The 25392-nt window shown below is 39.5% G+C and overlaps 2 protein-coding genes across 2 annotated transcripts in view; one reads left to right on the top strand and one right to left on the bottom strand.

Annotated features, from left to right (window-relative positions):
- LMOD1 (leiomodin 1) overlaps positions 1-10742 on the bottom strand; it is a 28686-nt gene extending 17944 nt beyond the window's left edge. The window contains exon 1 of the mRNA XM_070941609.1: positions 10359-10742. Within this exon, the coding sequence (XP_070797710.1) occupies positions 10359-10619 (261 nt within the window). The 5' untranslated portion in view covers positions 10620-10742. The remainder of the gene's footprint in view (positions 1-10358) is intronic.
- A 4857-nt stretch (positions 10743-15599) lies between these two features.
- TIMM17A (translocase of inner mitochondrial membrane 17A) lies at positions 15600-24869 on the top strand. The gene is made up of 6 exons (XM_070939910.1): positions 15600-15705; positions 17886-17985; positions 19580-19643; positions 21479-21607; positions 22480-22590; positions 23008-24869. Exons 1-6 carry the CDS (start codon positions 15680-15682, stop codon positions 23076-23078), a joined length of 501 nt encoding a protein of 166 aa, XP_070796011.1. The 5' UTR covers positions 15600-15679; the 3' UTR covers positions 23079-24869.
- Positions 24870-25392: the final 523 nt, after the last annotated feature.

Raw genomic sequence — 25392 nt, 5'->3', positions numbered from 1 at the left:
GCACAATATCTATTACTTGCTATTCCTGGACCGCATTGTTGTATCTCCCAGCCCCCTACCCCCAAGTTAAAGGAACCTGGATTTCAGTCCTGAGTCCTTAACTGCAGTACTCTGGACTGATTTATCAGAAGCTTTTACAGTCAACTTAGAAGACTTTTTCCCATGTTTTTTTTAAATCTACATATGTTCACTTCTGAAATAATGATATGGTTTGCCTTTGTCACAGAGACTTAAATCCAATTTAAAGGCACTTCCATGTTGTTACTGCTTCCAGTTTTCAACCCTTCAAAAGCAAGGTGAAGCTGACCTTCATTTATCCTCACACCCCGACAGTTAACCTAAAGAACCATGTTATGTGAAGAGAAAAAAGAACTCTGAAGAGCAGGGTCAAGTCAGAGTTCCCACCAGTGAAAATACTTCCTGCCCATAAGGTCTGTGGAGCTGTAGTCATTCAAGAGAAAATGCATATAAAGCAACAGAGCTAATAGTAAATTGACTTTGCTCCCAAGCCCTCTCAGAAAAAATCAAGACAAATAAAGTCACAGTGGCCAGCAACCTGAAGAGGGAGTGGCCATGATCTCAGTAGACTTTAGGTGGCCAATAAGAGGTGGATGGATCCCTGTCCCTAATTTCAGGGTAGGGTTGCTACCGGTTCGCCCCAATTCGGGTGAACTGGTAGCGGCAGTGGGAGGCTCCACCCACCCATCACCAAAAATGCTCTGCGCATGTGCAAAACCTTCTGCATGTGTGCAGAAGCGCTGCGTGCTCACAAAGCAAGCGAGCGCACCCTCACACTCCCAATAGCAAACCGGTAGCACTGGGATTTGAATCCCACTACTGCCCTGATTATATAATCCCTAGAACTGAGACCAAGGAATTCTTAGCCCTGTGACAAGTTTTGTAACTGAAGAATACCATTTTCATACTGGAACTAAAAAATTTTAGGTTGTATCCATAGCAGACTAGGGATAAGACAGAGTTGACATCATGAGGACATGTTCCTTAAAAATGATGACTGGATTTACTACATGCTTGATAAACTGGGAGATAAAGAATATTTATTTATTTTATTTCCAAAAATTTATATGCCGCCCTTCTCCCTAAGGACTCAGGCCGGCGAACACAGGTTAAAACATACAATAATAAAAGGTAAGGTAATTAAAACCCAGTTGAAACAACGACAATAAAATAATAAAACCTAAGGATCAGGATCAACTCATTTGTTGAAACAGCCAAGTCTTTAAGTCCTGACGGAAGGAGCGGAGATCAGGCGCCGTCCGAAGCTCAGTGGGTAACTCATTCCAGAGGACAGGAGCGCCTACAGAGAATGCTCTACCCCTGGACGTCGCCAGCCAACTTTGTCTGGCCGACGGTACCCTGAGGAGGGCAGCCCTGTGTGAGCGGACAGGACGGTGGGAGGCAGGTAGGAGATGGTCCTGCAAATACCCCCGACCTAAGCCATGTAGGGCTTTAAAGGTAAGTACCAGCACCTTGAAGCGGATCCGGAGGACCACTGGTAGCCAGTGCAGCTCGCGTAGGAGAGGTGTTACACGGGAGAAACGGGGAGCTCCCATAACCACCCGTGCAGCCGCATTCTGGACCAGCTGGAGCCTCCGGGTGCACCTCAAGGGCAGCCTCATGTAGAGGGAGTTGCAGTAATCCAAGGGAGAAGTAACCAGGGCATGAGTGACCGTGGGAAGGGCATCTTGGTCTAGGAAAGGGCGCAACTGGCGCACCAGACGAACCTGGACGAAAGCCCCCCTGGTCACGGCCATAAGATGGTCTTCCAAAGACAGCTGGGAATCCAGGAGGACACCTAAGTTGCGGGCCCTCTCGACAGGAGGAAGCATTCCCCCCTCATCAAAAGTGATGGGACTTCTAGAACACGAGACACTGGCATCCATAGCCACTCAGTCTTGGAGGGGTTGAGTCTTAGCCTGTTCCTACCCATCCAGGCCCGTACCGCCTCCAGGCAGCGGGACATCACGGAAAGGGCATTCCCGGGGTGGCCCGGGGTGGAGATATATAACTGAGTATCATCAGAATAGCAATACAATTCATTTCTACTTTGTGCAAGTCTTGGTCTTTCTTTCTCCAAACATTATTTTAAGCTAGTCCATTAAATAATCACATGGAAGACAGAAAGTGATGTCTATATCTCACTGTACTACTGACTACCCCAAAGCATAGTATTACCATGGGCAAATTTGGACAGCATTCTTAGAAATATTTATGAGAACTCACCTGGGAAAGAGTAAAAAAAAAAAAAAAAAAAAACCAAGAGAGAAACAGTATTTACCTCCCTGCCTTCTCTTTGGCCATATGATGTTCTGGCTGACATCTCAACAAATAGGAATTCAAGTACAGGGGCAGAATAAGAAAGCAGCATTTTATTCTACTGCCTGAATTTCAGCATGGACATGCATTTGTAGAAGCATGGTGAATGGCGCTATTGCTTACATTATCAACCAATGCACTAGACTAAAATGTGGTTGACTAATTTGTGGTTCAGCATATTTGTGCAAACCCTGATAATTGCATTAATAGTAAACCATGGTTCAATTAACTATGGATTACCATGTTATGCATACAAATCATGTTTTTCATTTACATAATAGATTAAGGCTTTAGTAACTAAGTCATGCTGAGTATCAGCTGAATGACTATATGTTTTTGGAATCTAAGGGAAAAGCAGTTGGATGAGAAAGTATGAAACTTTTGTTCTTTCAGTTGCCACAGATGTCCACCTCTTCCCCAGGAAATAGCCCCTGGGGTTTTGTTATAGGAAAACAACAGAAACATATAGTTTGGTATGAGGTTTATTTGCAGTTATAGCTTTTTTTATAGGCTGGCAATTTCTCACAATTATAGAATAATACTCACTTGAAACTGGGGAGAGGGTTTTGACCTTTTGGTTATGAGGGGCTTGAGGGTTTTGACCTTTTGGTAGGAACAGAAAATAAAGGTTAACTAATGCCTTCTGAGCTGATTTTTTTGGCTCCTTGAGTGTGAAAGTATCATAGGGACACTCATTTCTATTTTTGGTTGTTTATAAACAGCTTACTGGTCACCTATGGTTGTTTTAACATTCAGAGAAAAAGGTGACATGTTATCTAGTTAGAATACCTTTAAATATAACTTAGTTTTGAGATTCAGGGTAGAACCTACTTTTTTTTCTCTGAACAGTACAAAGCTCATCAGATTCATGACCATATATGCTCCAGAGGTTTTATGGTTTGAACCAATTGATAACAAAAATTTTAAGCTTAGACAAATTAAGCTGGCCATAAATCCAAGAGAGATTACTTGAAATAAGGGAGAAAAATATATGCCTGCTCCAATCTATAGAGTCTGCTTTATCTTCTAATTTGACAGCTAGTTGTTTATACTGAAAAAGCTGTCAGTATTAAATCAAAATGTATTGAAACATATTAGGGAACCATTAGTTACAGTATATTGCTTGGTAAGTGTATCTCAGCCAGGAGATCCAAGGATTCGCCCTCTTTTTCAGCTGTAGAGCTCATTATGGTCTAGATGTTGCCTTTCAACTCAACCCACTCATTACAATCTTTACTACAGGTAGTCCTCGACTTACGACCACAATTGAGCCCAAAAGTTCTCTTGTTAAGTGAGATATTTGTTAAGTGAATTTTGCCCCATTTTATGACTTTTCTTGCCTCAGTTGTTAAGTGAATCACTGCAGTTGGTATGTTAGTAATCTGGTTGTTAAGCGAATCTGGCTTCCCCGTTGACTTTGCTTGTCAGAAAATCGCAAAAGGTGATCACATGACCTTGGGACACAGCAACGGTAATTAACATGAACCACTTGCCAAGCATCTGAATTTTGATCACATGATCATGGGGTTGGTTGTAGCTGTGAAAAACGGTCATAAATCACTTTTTTCAGTGCCGTTATAACTTTGAATAGTCACTAAATGAACTGTTGTAAGACAAGGACTACTTTACTGGATCTTTGGTTTAATTTAGAGGTTTAGTTGGTTTGTGTGCTGTGGTGATGCTGTTAGTTGTTTTCTGAGATGTTTTGATGTGTGGTAGCATTATCCTTTTCATAGCTTGTGTTGGTTGTGCTATAGAAGCTTAATAATCAGCCACTCAATTCCTTATTTCCAGCAACTGCTATTCAGAGATATAATGTCTTTAAACATGGCAATGCCATTTAGAACTAATTGTTCTAGTACTAATTGTTGATAGATTTACTATGCCTCTACTAATTTATCTAATTTTAAAGCCTAGATTTTGTAGGACAGGCACAGTGTTGACTGTTAGCAGAAGGATCAAATTATTTGGCATAAAGAGAAATTAGCATGAATTAAAAACAAGTAGCTGTGCAACAGTTTAGAAGATAGCTACATGCATATTGAATCTCATCTTAAACTTCTACTTTCCCTGCTGTTAGTAAGGCATAACTTTGACCATGATACAAGCTCAAATAATCAAGTGCTAATAAAGCTATCTCAGAGGTTATTTCTGCCTCTTTATAACTGGGGTGTATTTGTGTAAGCAATAGCACCTCTGCTACTGTTATGTCCACACAGAATCTATAATTGAATATTCTGATAAATTAGTTGGCTGAAATGTCTTAACCATCTGTGCCAATCTGTATATCAATAACAGAACACTCTACACTCAATTTTATGCTTAAAATTAAATCCCTTCCACCTCCAAAAAATGTAATATAATAAAGGATACTAAGCTATAAGTTTTGCATCTAGCTTCCTGCTTCTGGCAAGCTGGCAAGAGCTGGAGGATGAAGTATGCCAGATATCCCCTCCAAAGATTCATTTGGACTATCCAATTAAAGCCAGTATTGCATAGCAGTGCTGCTGTGGCTGCCAAGACAATTGCAGCTGGTGCGCTTATGCTGGTGCATATGCGCACCAGCGTGCCTACCGTCCCTGCCTTAATGTTTTCTTTTATTCGTATCTTTTTCATGTGTTTATAATTATGTTTACACTTGTATCTGTCATAAAATACATGCTTGACAAAATAAATAAATAAATAAATAAATAAATAAATAAATAAATAAATAAATAAATAAATAAAATAAAATCTCTATTTGCACAAGGTCTTGTAACTGCAGCAGTAAGAAGCTAAATTTAAGCACAATATCTGCACAAATATCAGATGACTGCATGGGCTTATGTAAGCAAATTGGTAGCATCTTATAGAAAAGTGCTCAGCCTTGAGAAAATTATTATAAAAATGGAAGCCAGTATGCTAGAGGTTAAGGGTTGAATTGATACTGGAAAGATTTAGATTCTAATCCACACTTAATACAGAAGCTTGATGTGGGTGGTTTGTGGGCCACTCACCTTTTTCTCAGCCCAATCTATTTTACAGGGTAGTTATCATATTGTCATAGGGAAAAATATGAGGGCAGAGTACAGTGTATGCTCTGTTGAATTCCTGAAGACAAAGTGACAAACAAATAAAGTTACTTATATAGAATGTCAAGTCTCTTAACATTCAATTGCATTGTGCATTCTGGAACGACATAATGAAACATGAGAATGAAAAGGCATCAGTCTTTCTTTATGGAAGAATGTAGACAACTTCTGGGATCAAGTGATTTGTTCTCCCCATATGGTGAAGAACTATGTGGTGTCATAACAAACTTGGCCCTTGTAGCCTTCCTACTGCTGCTTTCAGATGTGTTAATCCATCTGCTACTAACAAGCCCGAGGAAAAGAAAAGGAATGAACAGGATATTTTTTCTCTTTCTCTCTAGAGACAGAAAGAGAAGAGAGTCAGCTCAGAAATATCATTTTACTGTAAGATGATCTAAAAGACCAGATTTACTACACTAGAGAGTTTGACCACTGGCCAACTAGCTTTGTTTCCCACAGTTCAGCATTACAGAACAAAACTTCAGAGTAAGTAAGATAGCAATCCCCACTCAGAGACACTGAACAGTGTTTTAACGTGTAAATGTTAATAGAGCTAATAAAGCTAAGTTTTTATCTTAGCTTGAGAAAGCTATATATTTTGTTACACTCTGACCCATTGTATAATGTTAAAAACAAAATACGTGACATGAAGTAATTTATTTGGATTTGGGTTTTTTTTTTTTGTTTGTTTTTTAATTTGATTTATATGCCGCCCTTCTCCGGAGACTCAGGGCGGCTTACAATGTGCTAAGCAATAGCTTAGAACATTTTGTTAATCAAAAGATGTTCAGAGATGTCCATTTTCTCAATTTGTCAAAGGGTTCTACAGTGCTTCAGTCATTAAGTGGAAGCTAATTCTTGGCCACAATGTCTAAATTAAGATTGGACTACTTATGTACTTGCACAGTATTTAAAAAGTCTTGCTCCAGATAAAAGGTTTTATTCTGTGAGACAAATATAAATCCTCCATATGATTCAAATTATCTATGAGGAAACCATTTCATATTTTATTTTATTTTATTTTATTTTATTTTAAATTACTTATTTCTTATTATAGCAATGTTTAGAGCGTGCAGTTATGAACTCCATTAATAAACCCATGTAGAGCCTTTGATTCCCAGGAATGATTGCAAGATTCACTCCTGTGTCCTTTAATCTACACAGAGAATAATTGTTCACCAATGAATAAAGCAGTCTATTTCAACTTGGTGCCCCCTAGATGTGTTGGGGGCACCAAATCCTTAATGCTCAGTCACCAGGCTAGATAAGATTGAAATAAAGAGAAACATGCCATAAATCTGTGGAAGCCTAAAGTTTTCTGGAGGTCTTTCCTATGCAAGAATCAAAGAGTTTGTGACTCACCAAAGCAAAGACAATTCACTAACCTCTGGGTACTAAAAGCCTAAAGAATATGTTATTATTACCTCTGCTTCTTGAAATGGCAAAATCAAGCCTCTTGCTAGCTATAATACATGGCGTACATAACACATAGCATCCATAGCTTCAGTTCAGTTTAGCGAATTACAAGTTCTAAAGGGCAAGAGTATGGTCTACTTTGCTTCCTGCTATTTTTGCCAACTTTCAAGTTCAAGATGCTTCCTGTGGATCTCTAGAATGAGCCAGAAACAATGATCTTCAAGAAAGATCATTCTGCTGAAATACCATAATTCTGTTATTATTGTCCTAGCCATTTTTCCAATCAGCCAGCAAAACAAAATAAACTGGCATGCATATTTTTCAAGTTCCTCCCCTCCCATAAACACTTGAGTTGTTTATTAGCAAGGTTATTAGCAAGAACTGAATTTGAAATTATCTTCCTGGTTCCTGCTAACTAAAGTTGTTACTTTACATTTGCGTAATATACCAAATCATCAGTAAGCCTCTGTCTTTGGTTAAAGAGCTGTGGGAATGGGAAGATGTGTAGTGAAACTGGAAGAAGGCATGATCTCTTTCGCCAAGTATGGTAACTTAGCATATTATCCAAACATGGCAATAAGTCAAAGTAAAATAGAGCTGTAAGGAGACAAGCTTTCCAAAATACATTAACATTCTAGTAGATTTTAGAGAAATAAAGGAAAACATTTTTGCATAATGTATTTCTGATAAATGCTGAGATTTTAATATGCTTTTGGAAGAAGTCAACCAAATTTTATTCCTTGGATCACACTTAAGGGGGAAAAACCCCCATACCATCTGCAAAGAAGTTATTCTTCCTATCCCTCTGCCAAATTTTACTTGGTGACAGCTGCATCCACTCACCCACTTGCAAGACAAGCTGGCAGAATTTTGCAGGTCTTAGACATCTACATCTGAGACAAAATATACAGCCCACTTTTTCATCATTTGGTGCATGCATCTATTGTTGTGTTCTCATTACATGTTCCCACTTGGTTAACTCGACCATGATTTATTCAGCTAATCTGATTTCATACAGTACTAGCTACACCAGAGGAGTTGCTGCAATAATATTTTCAAGGATTAAATGCACAAATTTGGAGAGTAATCAAAACAGTCATTTCAGGACCCAGAGACTAGGCAATATCAGTTAGTATGGTGGCAGCTTGCTGGCTATTCCTTGAAATTAAAAGATGAGCCTCTCCTGTTGGGACTAACCTGTTAAGGCTGGGGTCAGTTTGATAGGTATAATAAATAAGAAAGAATATATATAAACATTATCTTTAACCAATGCACTAACTAATGGTTTAACCAAACCAAGGCTGTGAAATTATCCCAGTTTTCTAAGTTTCCACCAAATCAATAACATGTGGGATGAATTCAAACTATGTTAGATTAACACATGTTGGCAAGTTTGTAGCTCAGAATATATATATTAACAACATACAGGTAGTTCTCAATTTACAGCCACAGTTGAACCCAGTATTTATGTTGCTATGTGAGAAATTTGTTAAGTAAGTTTTACACCATTTTACAACTTTTCTTGCCACATTTGTTAAGTGAACCACTGCAGTTGTTAAATTAGAAACATGGTTGTTAAGTGAATCTGGCTTCCCCATTGACTTTGTTTGTCAGAAGGTCACAAAAAATAATCGCATGACTCTGGGGATGCTGCAATTGTCATAAGTGTGAAAAATGGTCCTAAGTCATTTTTTCAATGTTGTTGTAACTTTGGTCATTAAATGACTACCTGTATTCTGTGCCTCAAACAAACAAACAAAAAAAGCTGCCCTTAGATTTTTGTTTTATGTTTTTTAGCTTGTTCCGTTTGGGCTTGTTTTCCTAATCCACCACGTGAAGCCTCTGCTTCATTACACTTATGGACAGAAACAGCCTTGCTTGTTGCAAGTTAAGGTTCTTTTTTTCCTCCAGGGATCTCTTTAGTACTGGATAGATTCAGCTCCTCCCTATCTACATTTCTACTTAGTGCTGGGCAAGCAAGTGTGATTGCTGCTGGCAAGACAAAGTCCACTGATCTAGCCTCACCTCTCAAGGAACATAATGTAAAGCCTGGGTTGCGTAAAAAGCTAAATAAAAAATGTAATAAACTACTGTATGGTGAATGTTTTGAAAGAATTTAGTCCACTGTGATTTATGTAGTTATCCTAGGTAAACAAAATACAGTTTGGCACATTTATAAACATAGCATAGAGCGAGCTTACCTCCCATCATTCCTTGTCAGGTGGCATGACATATAGGCTGGACTTGAACAAAACACTACTCTAAAATGCATTTGTCTATTGGTATGAACCCAGACCAAGTAACATCTTATTTTCAGGTGGTCTACAAATGCAGGCTATTTAGTAAGCCATAATTCTATAATAAACAAACATATTGTAGAATCACATGGGTACTTATCTCACGTTTTTTTCTAGACTTCAAAAAGATTGGAAATGGAATAATCACTCTACCCCACGGTTTTTTAAACAATAGGATTCACATGAAATAGTAAACATCAACAATTAAAACAATTTTGACTTTGCATACTATGCAAACACACCCCTTACAGTGTTTTGGTGTTAGCTGCTATAAAAGGCAAAGAGAGTAAAATAGTGGTTGGATTTGTTTAATAATAATTTATTAAATGTCAGAATAGATATTTGGACACTTAGCATGCCCAACATACTAAACTGTAAACCGTGATTTTACAAAGCCTAATCATTGAGTTAACTCATGCCACCAATCCATACTGTGATTTGTCTGATTCTGACCTAGAATGTCATATAAACCTACTGGTAGTTTTGTGGTTTTCAAACCATCCTTTAAGGCTTACCATTGTGGCACAGGACTACTCAAGCTTGTTCAATAATTTATCATTAAAGTAAATGATGACTTTCACAAATCCAGAAAATGTGGGGTGACCTTCTACATCTTATCTCTTGCAGTAACTAAGCACTCAGATATCAGCACAGCCACAGAAGCATTAAGACCGGACCCCCAATATTGTAAAGCTAGAACCAGAAACAGTTTTGGGGCTTTAACCCAACCTAACAGGGAACAATTTTCACTTCCCTCCGTGAGACAATTATCTCCAAGTTCAAGAAACTAAAAAACTGTTCTGTGAGAGCGTTTACTTATGTTAATAATGTTATATCATTTTGACTTTACACAGTAAATGAACTTAATCATTGTGATTGACTCAATAAACATGATGAAACAAACATGATTTAGTAAGAAGTGTAAACCCATTCACTGTTTTATTCAGCAAAGCTTTAGGAAAATATTTGTGACAATGAAAAGCAATAAATGTATACCTTAATGCAGCTTAATAAACTTGATTACACTGATCAAGTTTATGAAAAAAGGATGTGCGTTGCATCTTACTATGAAAAAGCAATCTTTTTCTTTTGACTTTCTGACTGGGTTTAGAAATTGCAAGCCTCCCCCTGCCCCAAATGTGGTGTTTTAACTTAGCAAACTGTATAATTCTAGCCATAGTTTACAGCTAGCATTACGCCCCTTATACTAATGCAACTTTCCCCAAAAGCAACTTACATCCGTTGACTGTTCCTTTGGAATAAATTTCTTGGTCTCCTTTTCACGGTGGCTGAGTGTTTCCTCTCGATTGCACTTGCCACTCAATTGCTTGTCAGTTTTATCTCTCTGCTCGAGGCCTACCGGAATGCTCCCATCTGTATCAGATGAATCCAGCTCTTTTTCTAGCTCCTCCATCTCTTCTGGAGACAAAGTGGATAATAAGTTGTCAATATCTGGATCTTCACTGACTTGCCGTCGGTATTTTGCTACTCTAGACATCTTGGCAGGTTGCAAGAGTACACTCTGTATATGTGTATCTATATGTATTTGTGTATATATTAAAAAGCAAGCTTAAAAAAACAGTTGGGATTTCTGCAAAACCAGGTTCTTTTTTCTGGTACTGTAGAGGTGTTGAAATGTTATATGTAAGAAACCAAACCCCCTTTACAGCTTGGATTATATTGATTTATGCAGATGTAGAGAAACTGGCCAATGAAAAGTGACAACAGTTCAGCCAAGCAGAGGAAAGCCAATCATACAAGACAGGAGGTGGAGCTGATATCCATCAGAGGAGTTTGAAACTTGAGGACATTCCAGGGAATCTTGAAGTGCTGCATGACCAAATTTAGTCTTGAACTTTTAGGTTTTTAAAGGCAATGAAAGAGAAACTTGCACATTTTCTAAAAAGAAAAGCAAAACAAAATTCCCTAAGCTGCTGGCTCGCTGCATGGATGCAGAAATGAAAACAAAATCTTTAAGTATATCAACTGCTCACAGATCTACAAACAAATGCATCTCCTTATTGGCATGCAGTGTCTTATTTCACTTCTCTCAATAATATGTACAATAAGAATATGCCTGAAGCTTTCTTAATTTAATGAAAGATTCAGTTTGTTGAAAGCAGCATATCTCCTACTTTTCCATTGAAAATACAGGAGTTTTCAATTTGATATTTCTTTGGAATCTTACACAAAATGAATGATAGAAAATTATAGTTATTATTATTGTACAGCACACTTCCAATGCATAGGTCATTAAAGAAGTCCCCAACCCTCATCAACATGCAGTTAAAATCTAGCTAGAAAGCCCATCAGATTTTCTTTTGAATACATTTGCATAGAGTTGGATTGCCTATCTACAATTGCTAGTAAGTGGAGACCTGAGTATAATAGGATGTATCTTCCATTCTAATCTGGGAGATTTTCAGTAAAAAGTTTAGATCTTTCAGTCCTTCTCTGAAGTATCTTCTGAAGATGTTACATTGCTAGCAAAATATAGGGACAGCAGGGATGGTAGTTTCTGAGTAGTTCTGGAACTATTAGTGGAAAGTTTTTATTCCTCAGCTTTTATTTCAAAAACTCACTAAATGCCACAGTAGCATTATTGAAAATTGTCAGGTTTTAAATTAATTTATTTTCACAAAATGATGGTCCACTAAGACAGGGGTGTCAAGCTCGATTTCATTGAATTGAATCATTCGATTCTCTTTCCCTTTCTCCTTTCCTGTCCCTTCTTGCATGCTCAAATGCAAAAGGGGAAACATTTCTTTTTGTTTTGTTTTTAGTTTGTTTTGCTAGGCTATGCCACTGCAGTGCCCCCCCCCCCCCGAGCTCCATTTTCTCTGGCAGAGGGCTGCAGGGGACCGTCACAGCTGAAAATGGAGTCCGGGAGGGCTGCTTTGCTGTTTCCAGGGTGGCCCTGTGGGCCAGATCTAAGCACCCCGTGGACTGGGCCTTGAGTTTGACAACCCTGCACTAAAGTATTGAACAAGTACTCCATTCATGAGCATTCCAGGTTGGGGAATTCTGACCCAAATATTTCATATCTTTTATTATGCAAATAATATGGAGGGTTCATACCTCGTTCTGCTTTTTCTGTGACTCACCTTCTCCATCTTCTTTCACCTGCTTTGTAATGGCTAGCGTTCATGTTGGAAGGTCATATATAGAAATGATGCTGAAAAATTAATGCTTGCTTCATTGTTTGACATTTGCATTAAATTTTATCCAGTTTACTGGTTTCAGCTCTGTTCAACTTCAAAATGAGCTAGCCAATAGCATGTTGGAGAGTATCACCTTGGGGATGGTTGGTTTGCATCATAATTTATTACAGTATGTCTTAATGATATTTGAAAGAAATAATAGGCTGATGTCAAAATAGAAAAATGTAATTCCCAAAATGCTACAGTACTTATATAATCGAAACTGGATTATGTCATTAAGAAACATGATTGAATGAACATATCAAATTAATTATCACTGTATTAATGCATACTTACACTATTTAAAAATGTGTTTTCAAAGTGCACATTACCAGGGCCTGTAAATTTTAGCTCAATCTAATAATTGCCAAAGCAAAAGTCAAAATACATTTTTTTAATCTAGGATTTTCTCCCATCCCCCTCAGACCTTTCCTAAGCATAATTTTTACAAACAATGCACTCCATCTGCTGGCAGTCACTAATATTACATGACATGTAAAAATGTTATTATATGATGTAAATATAGTGCAATACTTCAACTTTGTGTTACTGTAAATAAAAACCTCACTGGCCTTCAGTCCTCTACTTTTGTTGAACTAGATAGATGTTTGAGGTATGATGTTGTTACTTTGCTTTTAGTTTCAGTATTTGGGGCTTCTTCAATGCAGTGCCAAGAAGGAAACGTGGTAATACAGTTTGTATATTTTCCTGACAAAAACATCAAGAGTCCAGTAGCAATATTTCCAACTTTTTTTTTATTAAAAGGCATAGGTCTTGAGCAGCAGCTCATTTCATCAGATGCATGAAGTGGCTTGATCGATGTAGGATTTAAATTGGAGTGAAGGGGAAATTGTTAAATAATAAGGTAGATGCAATCCGGCTCACATATAGCCTGCATAACCAACTACAGGTGGTCCTTGACTTACAACAGTTCATTTAGTGATCAAAGTTACAATGGCACTGAAAAAAAGTGAGTTATGACCAGTTTTCACACTTAGGACCATTGCAGCATTCCCATGGTCATGTGATCAAAATTCAGATGCTTCATAACTGATTCATATTTATAATGGTTGCAGTGTCCTGAGGTCATGTGATCCCCTTTTGCGACCTTCTGACAAGCAAAGCCAATGGGGAAGCCAGGTTCACTTAATCACCATGTTACTAACTTAACTGCAGTGATTCATTTAACAACTGTGGCAAGAAAGGTCGTAAAATGGGGCAAAATTCGTTTAATAAATGGTTCGCTTAGCAACAGAAATTTGGGGCTCAATTGTGGTCGTACGTTGAGGACTACAAGTACTTTCCCTTCCCTTCCTCCCTATGTCATCACCATTTAAATCTTAATGAAATTTGTTAATAAGTACTACTACCAGAAGAGAGATTAAAGTTTTTTTTGCCACCATACACTAACTTGGCTCTCCTTCTACAATGTATAGTCTCGATTCATTTGATATGCATCATCAATCTCCAAAATAAAGCCTTTGTGACAGAGGTCGAAAAATCTGCACACGTCCATGCTCAGGAATGTTCTTTCCCTGGTTCACTCCTTATTTTGGCATGCAAAGGGCAGTCCTATTCAGTCATAAAAGATCCAATTACCGGATGCTAGGATCTCTCTCCAACACAAGAGACCACTCTTCAAATGTCATTACTGTACTGTACATTTCTCACCTCTTGCTTCCTAGATGAAGTTTCAGTGAGGGCTTTTCATTATTCTTGTGACGGGATAAAAAGGCTATCTCAACAAAGCAAACATGGCCATATATGGGTTATTTAGTAGTCTCGGGCTGGTCTAATTCACATGTGCAAATAGACAGGGATCAGAGGCAGCAGAGGGACATGGGGAAAACAATGTGCCAAGGGGCAGAAAGAGGCAGAAGGTAGAATTTGCAGCTTTATAATTTTTCCATCTCAAGCTTTTCTTTAGACACTGCACCATTAACAGCGCAGATATACCAGTGTTCCTTTAGTGCAACACCTTTATCTGTGTGCTGGAGGTTATGTAGTTATTAAGTAGTGTCCATCTATAAGTCATGTCCATCTCTTTGTGACTCAAAGGACCGAAGTACGCCAGGCTCCCTTGTTTTCCACTGTCTCCCGGAGTTTGCCCAATTATCCATGTGGTACACAAGTTCAACCAATCACACATGTCCTTTTTTTACCAAGGATTTTGACCAAGCACAATCATCTTATTTTCTTTTCTTTTCTTTTTTTAGCAGCAACCCTAGGCCCGTGATGGCAAACCTATAGCACGGGTGCCACAGGTGGCACACAGAGCCATATCTGTAGGCACATAAGCATTGCCCTACCTCAGTCCAGCACACATGTGCGCGCTGGCCAACTGATTTTCGGGCCTTCCAGGCCTACCGGAAGTCGGGAAATGGGCTGTTTCTGGGCCTCCAGGGGAGTGGGGAAGGCTGTTTTCAGCCTCCGCAGGCTCCTAGAAAGGCTCTGGAGCCTGGGGAGGGCAAAAAAATGGGCCTACTGGGCCCACAGGGCCAAAAGCAGGGGGAGAGCAGGGGGGGTCACGTGCACATGCGTGGGGGGACGGGCACATTGAATTATGGGTGTGGGCACATGCACATGCAATCCCCATTACCCCCGCTTTTGGCACACTACAGCAAAAAGGTTAGCCGTCACTGCCCTAGGCCAAGGGTGGGCAAATGTGACTTTTACAACCTGTGGACTTCAACTCCCAGAATTCCTGAGCCAGCTTGGCTGTCTCAGGAATTCTGGGAGTTGAAGTCCACAGGTTGTAAAAGAGCCACATTTGCCCACCCCTGGCCTAGGCCATTCAGATGAATGTACAAGTACTGTGCAGTAAAAAGAACTTAACCCTTTCGCACGTGAGCCAGAGAGTCAGGAAATGGTAAGGAGACGTCATTTAAGCTCCCGATAAAAACTATTCGACCTTGACTTTTTGGTCCCTTTCGTTTTATCCTCAGCATGCCCGTCGTCAAAATTGAAAGTATCCGTCGAATCGAGTATACCGAATCGATCCAAGCAGATCGTTTAACAGCGAGTTATTCTTTTGCTTTCTTACGGGACCCCTGATGCTAGAAAACGTTTAGGCACTGCCTCCGCCCGCCCCCCTCCCTTCATTTATAACACAGAAATCCCAAACTAATTTTCCTCCTCCAGCATTTTCCTTCGGCCCGGCGTCCCTCATGCAATCGGAGGGCAACACGTGAGCCGCCGTTAAGCTCCGGAACCGGGCCTCGTTAGTAGAGCCGGCCCCTTCAGGACTGGCAGCCAATGGCTGCGCCTGGCGTCGCCGGGCCTCGAAAGCCGCCTGATTCACAAGCCGGCAACCGTCTGACTCTGCGCGTCACGCCGCGGTGTGGAAACCGGGACGAAGATGGAGGAATACGCGCGAGAGCCTTGGTAAGCAATGGCCGTGGCACTCTCCCTGCCTGGTTTTTTTTTTTTCCTCCCGAGCGGCAGCCGGCTCCGTCCTTAATGGGGGCGCCTGGAGACCCCGCGTCCTTGTCCTTTCTCCAGCCGGTCACCTTGGGCGAATCAGCTGTTCGTTCCTCATAGAGGGCAAAGGACTCGGGGTATCCTCGGGGCGGGGACGCCTTGTAGTCCGCGCGGCTTCTTTTAAAAGTGGATGGGCAAAGGGATCCCAAAGAGGCAGCTTCTTTTAAGGGTGGCCGGAACCTGGCGGCCTTTGACCGAGAAGCGACTCCTAGCCATGAGAAGGCACGTGGAATGACATGGCTGCGCGCGGCTTTGTTAGATTGAACGTGCCCTGAGGGACTCCTTGCCGGTTTGGCAAACGGGTCGTCTTGAAAATAGCAGCCCAATTTCGACTCCATCTCCTGTGGGAGGTAGGAGAGTCTGCGGCAGTGTTGCTCAACCTTGGCCGCTGGACGATGTGTGGACTTCAACTCCCAGAATTCCCCAGCCAGCAGAGCTGGCTGGGGAATTCTGGGAGTTGAAGTCCACACATCGTCCAGCGGCCAAGGTTGAGAAACACTGGTCTGCGGGCTTTAGGTGCTGCAGAATTACTGTACAGTTCCCAGCAGCTAACCAACCCCATCAATGCAGCACTATTTGATCAGTTCAGTTCCCGGTAGCTAGCCAAAGGGTCTTGTAAATGGTAACTCAGCGCCATATGTACAATAGAGCAAGGGGTCTCCAACCTTTCGGACCTCAGGGACCACTAAATTCATAATTTTAAATCCCGCGCGGACCACTAGTGTGGATCTGCCTAATGACTGGCTGGGTGGGCGTGGCTAGGTGATCATGTGACTGGATGGGCGTGGCCAACTCGATGTCGCTCATGTTGAGGGGCGCCTCGCCAGCCTCTGCTCACTCCTCGCCTGCCCACCTGGGCTCCTTAGGGCCCCAACAAGAAGCAGTTGTTGGACCTAAGAAGCCACCGCGAGAAAGAGTTGGCAAAACAGCTGGCTCAGTTCAAATTGGATCTGACTGAGGAGGCTCAGCAGAAGCGCCTCACTGGGACTACGAGCATAGGCTTTCCAAGCAGAGGGAAGACCTGCGGGAGTGCAAGGCCAGGTACCGGTGCCTGGAGGTTCAGCGGGCTGAAATGGTCAGCCAGTTCCAGGCCATGATGCAAGACTCTCTGGCTCTTTGTCACCAGGGGCTCTTCCCTCCAGCCTTCACCCAAAGGCCCGCACCAGGAGGCTGAAGCAGACCCCAAGTCAGAATTTCTGTCCCCCTCTGACCCGCACAAAAAGACCCCGAAGGGGGAGACTCTCTGCAGCAACACAAACGTTCATTGTAGTTTGAGGATCCCTGATTTAATGCAATATAAAAAATGCAAATAATTTTCCTGCGGACTACCAAAATTTTCTCGTGGACCACCAGTTGGTGACCGCTGCAGTAGAGGGTACCCCCATCTCTGCTATTAATGATTACACAGTATTGCCAGAATATTTAATTGGAGACATATACGGTAGTTTGCTATCATCATACATTGATAAATCAAAAATATCAATGGGCCTTTATTAGGGCATGTTGCAATGCTCTCCCCTCAGCACTGTTACAGCGCAGATACCACAGTGTTCCTTTAGCGCATCATCTTTGTGTGGTGGTGGTTGTGCAAGTCACTGTCCGGTTCTTCATGACTCCATGGACCATAGCACTCCAGGCTCCCCTATTCTCCATTGTCTCCCGGAGCTTGCCCAAATATTTGTGTGGTATAGAAGTTCAATCAATCACACATGTCTTTTAATGCTGTAGAATAGATGTTATTTGATAAAACATGATAATCTTATTTTCTTTTCTTTTTTTTTTACCAGCAGTCCTAGGCCTTTCAGATGATTTCTATGTTGATTTCTTTCTTCTGACAAGATGTTTTATGCAACATATAATGTTGCAAGGTTTTGTTACCTAGAATCAAGACTGTAGTAGAGGGTCCACAATGAAAAATAACTGAAACATATACTGTATTTGTCTGTTGGTTTTTGTTTTGATTTTTTGAGGTTGTGTATTTTTAGCAAGCTAATGGACATAATACATTGAAGCTGAAGTATCTGAGGAATTGTTTGCTGTGATAAAGTTACAAGATTTATATATATATATATATGTATATTTAGCCCCTGGAGAATAGTGGATGATTGTGGTGGAGCTTTCACAATGGGAGCCATTGGCGGAGGCATCTTTCAAGCCATCAAAGGATTCAGAAATTCCCCAGTGGTAAGTTAATTTCTAGAGACAAGTTTATGATTTCTTTTTCTATAGTATTTAAATACAGAGTTTTGGAAATAATTCGGTGAAAATAATTTTTTATATTTTAAATTTATAAAATTATATATGTTATATTTAGAATAGAATAGAATAACAGAGTTGGAAGGGACCTTGGAGGTCTTCTAATCCAACCCCCTGCCCAGGCAGAAAACCCTACACCTCTTCAGACAAATGGTTATCCAACATCATCTTAAAAATTTCCAGTGTTGGAGCATTCGCAACTTCTGCAGGCAAGTTGTTCCACTTATTAATTGTTCTAACTGTCAGGAAATTTCTCCTTAGTTCTAAATTGCTTCTCTCCTTGATTAGTTTCCACCCATTGCTTCTTGTTCTACCCTCAAGTGCTTTGAAGAATAGTTTGACTCCCTGTTCTTTGTGGCAGCCCCTGAGATATTGGAACACTGCTATCATGTCTCCCTAGTCCTTCTCTTCATTAAACTAGGCATACTCAGTTCCTGCAACCGTTCTTCATATGTTTTAGCCTCTAGTCCCCTAATCATCTTTGTTGCTCTTCTCTGCACTCTTTCTAGAGTCTCAACATCTTTTTTACATCGTGGTGACCAAAACTGAATGCAATATTCCAAGTGTGGCCTCACCAAGGCATTATAAAGTGGTATTAACACTTCACGTGATCTTGAGTCTATTCCTCTGTTTATGCAGCCCAGAACTGTGTTGGCTTTTTTGGCAACTGCTGCACACTGCTGGCTCATATCTAAATGGTTGTCCACTAGGACTCCAAGATCCCTCTCACAGTTACTACTATTGAACAAGGTACCACTTATATGGTACCTGTGCATTTTGTTTTTCTTGCCTAAATGTAGAACCTTGCTTTTTTCACTGTTGAATTTCATTTTGTTAGATAGCGCCCAATGTTCAAGTCTGTCAAGATCCTTCTGTATCTTGAGCCTATCTTCTGGAGTGTTGGCTATTCCTTCCAGCTCATCTGCAAATTTGATGAGTTCCCCATCTATCCCCTCATCCAAGTCATTGATGAAGATGTTGAAGAGCACTGGGCCTAAAACAGAGCCCTGGGGTACTCCACTGCATACTTCCCTCCATGTAGATGCAGTTCCATTGAGGACTACACGTTGAGTGTGGTTGGTCAGCCAGTTATGAATCCATCGTAACGAATCCATTGTAACATCATAAATTTATTTATATATACAACATGAAGCACATTTTAAAAAATGCCTATTTCTCTGAAATAATAAAATCATATAATTGTGGAAGGATCCACAAGTATCATGTAACCCAACTCTCTGCAGTGTGCAGGAAAATCAATTAACCCACACTTGAGAAGTGGCTGCTCAGCTTCTTCTTAAAAACCTCCAGGGATATGGGTTAAAAATACAAAGTAAAAGAAAAAACCCTTTTTACTTTTGGGAGAGCTCTTTACAGCTGTTGCTGCCTGTCTCAGCATGGTGATGAGTAGAATTTTAGCTTAGCATTATCAGTCTCAGGATCATAGATTAAACTCTATAGATTGTAAATTGAATAAAAACCTTTGGTATTACTCTTAATAGTGTATTTTTACCTTTTCCAGGGTGTAAATTACCGGTTGCGGGGTAGTTTGACAGCTATTAAAACCAGAGCACCTCAGCTGGGAGGTAATTATTGTTGTATATTATTATTCTCTGTTTTAAAAAGTGATAACATTTCTTGATGGACATGATCTTTACTTTTCTTTTCTGAAGAAGGGGCTACTATAGCTGTGCCATTATCTGCTCTGTGCTTTTGACAATGGAAAGAAGAGAACAAAAGCCTATTTTAAATCAGGAAAAGATAACACTCATATTACATTTGTCAATATATTTTTTACTTGAGCGTTTCCTTCCTAGGTGGAGAAGGAAGACCACCTTTTTCAAGGGCCCTGTCTACCTAAGCAGGGAGAAAAGAACACTTGATAATTATCTTTCAAGATTCAAGATATGAGAAACTTTTTTTGCCTGGCTAGAAAGTAGATTTCTTCTTTCCTGTCTAAGTAAGGACATAAAGTTATTTAGAAGCATAGATCAATACTTTCAACAAGCATATACATTTGTGATAAAATATGTCTGTGTTCAATTTCAGTGACAGAACAAAACAGTTATCTTAAAATAAGTGCTCCCATGTGGCTCCCCTCCTGCGCGAGCTGCACTGGCTCCCTGTGGTCTTCCGGGTGCACTTCAAGGTCTTAGTTACCACCTTTAGAGCGCTCCATGGCTTAGGACCGGGGTACTTACGAGACCGCCTTCTGCCACCAATAGCCTCTCACCGCCCAGTACACTCCCATAGAGAGGGGCTTCTCAGGGTGCCATCAGCCAAACAGTGTCAACTGGCGGCCCCCAGGGGGAGAGCCTTTTCTGTGAGGGCACCCACGATCTGGAACGAGCTCCCCCCAGAGATACAGAAGATTCCGGATCTGCGCACTTTCCGCCGTGCCCTCAAAACATTCCTGTTTCAGCAGGCCGGCCTGGCCTAACTTTCCCTTTATATTGCTTTTTGATTTTATTTTAAACTGGGATGTCTTGAATTATCTAGGACCAGAGTGTTTAGTATATTTTAATTGGTTTTTTATTAACGTTTGTATTACATGTATTTTTATTGTTCGCTGTTCACCGCCCTGAGTCCCTTAGGAATAGGGCGGTATATAAATTAAATAAATAAATAAATAAATAAATAAATAAGTAAAAGAGAGTAAATTGTTGTCATTTAATGTATGAACTGAGAACTAGCTTGGCCTGGAGATTAAGGCCTGGGCCAGGAGTGGTGAGGCCTGAGTTCTAAATGTGTCGTGGGTACAAAAGCCACATGGGTGGTTTTTGAGCCAAATACTCTCAGCCTTTTGGGGGGGGGGTGGCAAGCAATTTCCAGAAACTACATGATCTTGTCCATATAATCCAGAATGAAGAAGAAAGAAGGGGGGGAAGTATCTTATTTATTAAGCGAACTGCTTTGAAAAATTAAGGAGATGCAGAATTTAATCAAATGTTCTTATCTTTTGGAATATCCCTAAGGAACTTTGGTTGGCGTTAATTATAATTCCTTTTTGTGTTAAATTCTTGAATATTTGACATGTTTGTTCATAACCATAGTTTTTTTTAAAAAATTATTTATATGCCGCCCTTCTCCGGACACTCAGGGCAGCTTACAATGCGTTAAACAATAGCCTTCATACTTTTGTGTATTTATACAAAGTCAGCTTATTGCCCCCACAAACTGGGTCCTCAATTTACCTACGTTAGAAAGGATGGAAGGCTGAGTCAACCTGAGCCTGGCAAGATTCAAACTTACTAATTGCAGACAGCTGGAGTTAAATTACAATGCATTAATCTGCTGAGCTATTTTGTTTCTTTTTGAACTTAAGATAAACATTTCTCTAGCTTCTTTTGCTAGGATCCAAATTTAAAAATGACCACTAAAACTTTGGTTATAAATTTTGAATTATTTTTCATTCAAATAGGTAGCTTTGCTATCTGGGGTGGCCTCTTCTCCATGATCGACTGCAGCCTGGTGAAAGCAAGAGGAAAAGAAGATCCCTGGAATTCTATTTCCAGTGGTGCTTTAACAGGGGCCATTTTAGCTTCAAGAAGTAAGGACTATTGTAGAGATACTACCTATGAACATTTTTAAAACTTTCTGACAGATGATTAAAATGTATAACGAGGCTTTATCAATGCATATTCTATTATTCTTAATTTTTTAACAACATTAGACTTTCTTGAAAGGATGGAGGGAAATTGTACCTAAAGTTTTGGAGTGATATACGTGACCTTTGGGGCTGCAGGTTGTACCCGCCTGCTATATAAAGAATCTACACTTTAATTTTCAATGTTTTTTAGCTTTACATTCCCATTTTCGCCTTTGGAAAGAATGACTGATATCCCTTTCTTCCTTTCTAGTCTCCTCTGGGTTTATTTTATTACTATTTTTATTCTTTTGTCCCATTATGTTTTTGTGTTTTGTATTGTTCTTTGTTTTTAAATAACAGATAACAGTAACAGAGTTGGAAGGGACCTTGGAGGTCATCTAGTCCAACCCCCTGCTCACGCAGGAGACCTATACTAGGGATTTGAACTGCCGACCTTTCTGGTCGACAAGTTCAGTGTCTTAGCCACTGAGCCACCTAGCCAGACATAAATGTTTAACAATTACAAAGTGCTGAAAGCTGGATGGTTATTAATTGAATTATTATCTCTTTTATTCATTAAACATGAAACTCAGTCAACTGAACATTTAAAAATATGTCACAAATACGATTGACTGGTGCTAATGATTGATACAGGTTGCTGTCAGTGTCCTAGGTATCAAATAATATAATAATAATAATAATAATAATAATAATAATAATAATAATAATAATAATTAGATTGACATTTCCAACATAACATGTAATCTGATGTATTATTATAGAATGATTTTTAAAGATTATTCTACTCCTTTTTTTTTAATCCCTTTTATTAGATGGACCAATTGCCATGGTTGGATCTGCAGCTATGGGGGGAATTCTTCTAGCTTTAATTGAAGGAGCAGGTATCCTGTTAACAAGATTTGCATCTGCTCAATTTCCAAACGGTAAGACAATTGCTTAGTTTCATATGCTGTAAAATCTGATATTTAATTCTCTCACTGAAAAACAATTTTACTTCTTTTAAAAGTTCCATTAAATATTATGGGAGTTATTTTCACTGCAATAAATTTGAAAGCATTCAAACTAAAACATTTGTGGATACTTAAAATTATCTGCAAACTTTTAATACTTTCACAAAACAGGCATCAAAAATTGTGTAGTAGTGGTTTCATAGAGTTGCCAATTTTAGTTCCATACACATGACAGTAGTTTCTTAACTGTTGGTGCCTTCCCAATTGCATGTTAGTATGATACAATCATACCCTAAGAACTCCAACTTTCTCCCTTGACCCTAATGGAAACATTCAGGGCAGCAATATACTGCAGAGTGATAAACAATTGCTGTTTTTTTTTAATTGCAGGTCCTCAGCTTTCTGAAGACCCATCTCAGTTACAAGCCTCTCCCTTTGGAGACTACAGGCAGTACCAATGATTTCTCCTGTTTCTGTTGAACTTTAAAGTTTTACCTTTAAAAGGAGAAGCAAAATGCAGCCTCATTTGAAGACTTTTCATCGGATGTGTACATGTAGATGTTACTGTATTTTTCACAATATTTAAAGGATTATGAATAGAAATTATCACTGTAAAATAAATATGAAATGCCTGCAAACTCCATAGATATTCCTTACCTTAAGGATCAAGCAACATATGGATCTGTGGTCTTTTTCAGTGTAATACAGATTATATCACTGGGGATATAACCACCATGTAATATGAAAACTTACAGAATGCACTAGCAGAATATGTGCTGGTAACAGACATCTGCAGTGAGCTGCGTCGTGTTTCCTTCCAGGTAATCAGAAAGAGGTACAAAGTAAAGAAGAAATATTTAATTTCCTTTCAGTTTTCTTGTAAAGTTAATATAACTCTCCATAGTGAGAATGAAATATTAAGGGAGATCGTAATAGTTCTTTACTGAATATTTAAAAGGATATATTATGTTGGCAAAAGATTCAAGGACTATTTTTGGCAAGAAATCTGTTTTTTTTTCTTGAGCTTTTTTAATCTTTGGAAAATAAGTCTTATATGCTGTTCATGTCACAGTGGATGAAATGTTTGTGATCAGATGGTGTACTTTGCATGTCTAAAGTTCCTTACCCTATCTGCACAACAACACGATTGTCCTTCATAACAGTCTTATCTGAAGCTTGTGTGTTTTCAACTGTTGTCTGTTTTAAATGAATTTACTATTTTTTCCCAAGTAATTATACAAAGAATAGAAATATATTACCTATTTTAGACTAAACATGAGAATGAAGTATTGCTTTAACAAGACAAAATGCTGTATGAACTTGTTAACTAGTTTGGAAAAAAAGAATAGAGTTAGGGATGTGCAGCGTTTCACACGCCAAGGGAAAAACATGATTCGGAATGCCTGGGGGGTGTTCATATAGCATCTGTTGGCAATTTGTTAAAGCAGCCATGTCTTCCTAAGATTGCATGCCTATCCTCCATAATGGTAGCATGATGTTGAGAAAAGACTTACGTGGTCTGGAGTTGCTACATGCATACCCAAATGCACACTAAAATAACTTTATTCCTAGTAATCTAAAGCAGGGGTCCCCAACCTGTCAGGAACTGGGTCGCACAAGTGGTGCGCAAGCGAGCAAAGTTTTGTGTGCACGTGTGGGATCTAGGTTGCACGTGAAACTATCCCTTTCCCACCCGCCCACCCCTGGTCCATGGAACAATTATCTTCCATGAAACCAATCTTTCTGGTGCCAGAAAGATTGGGGACCGCTGATCTAAAGCACTGAACAGCCTTATTATCTTATTTATGTGTTATTAGTTACAAAAAATCTGGCAACACAGAATAGTCTTTCTGAAGCTAAAATTAAATTACTACCCTCCAACGGCACCTGTGTTTTATTGTTACATTTTAAAATGCATCTTCTGTACGAATTCATACATGTATCAACTTTCTGTGCTTTTTGCATTGTCTTGAAGTAGTCAACCGTGGCTGGGCTGCACCATTTCAGATAAGCATTTAATTATACAAAGATAATTTATCTTAATAGAGAAGACAGAGCTTAAATTCATTCTCCATGTGGAAAAATTTGAAGTCTTGAGAGTTCCTATCTGTACTCTAAAGTAGTACAGCCCCAGGATTGTTGTCATTTTAAATAAGAATTGAATTTACTGTCTTGCATGGACAATTACATGTCAATAGCACAATGGGATTCAATAATACTGAAGATTTTTAGATAAAACTATTCTAAGAAGTTAGCTCTAATAAATTCACAATTATCAAATTATTGGGTTTTTATGTGTGTTCTATCCTTGCAAATTTCTACTTAAATTAGGCCACAATTGAGATACACGATGAGACATTGAATGTTTTTGAATGTTCCAGTATTCCTCACGCTTTATGACTTCATAGAACAGGATGAACAAAAAGATCCCACAAAAGTTCCTAAAATCAGACCAGACTGTATTGCCATGTCTTGTGTACTGTGCAGTACACAAGTTGATCACTTCAGATGGATTTGATCAATGGCACAAAAAGAAGCTTTTCCTTCACCCTGCTTTCTAGCTGATTTAATCTTTTTTCCTCCCCAAATGATGATGATGGTGATTATGCAATCTCTCCTGAGGCTGTCAATTGATGCTTAGTCCCTGCAAGTGTAATCAACCACTCTGGCAGTTGCTCTGAGACAACTTTATGGTTAATCATAGAACCATAGAGTTCTCTAGAACTAACAGAACTGGCCTGCAAGTGTTGGCAGCTGCTCTGAGCCCTAGTTGGA

This window comes from Pituophis catenifer, unplaced genomic scaffold, assembly GCF_029215685.1.
Source record: "Pituophis catenifer annectens isolate HBS135680 unplaced genomic scaffold, rPitCat1.0.hap2 SCAF_3, whole genome shotgun sequence".
Lineage (NCBI taxonomy): Eukaryota > Metazoa > Chordata > Lepidosauria > Squamata > Colubridae > Pituophis > Pituophis catenifer.
Note: the sequence above shows the minus strand (reverse complement) of the source record. Positions and strands in the feature narration are given on the sequence as shown.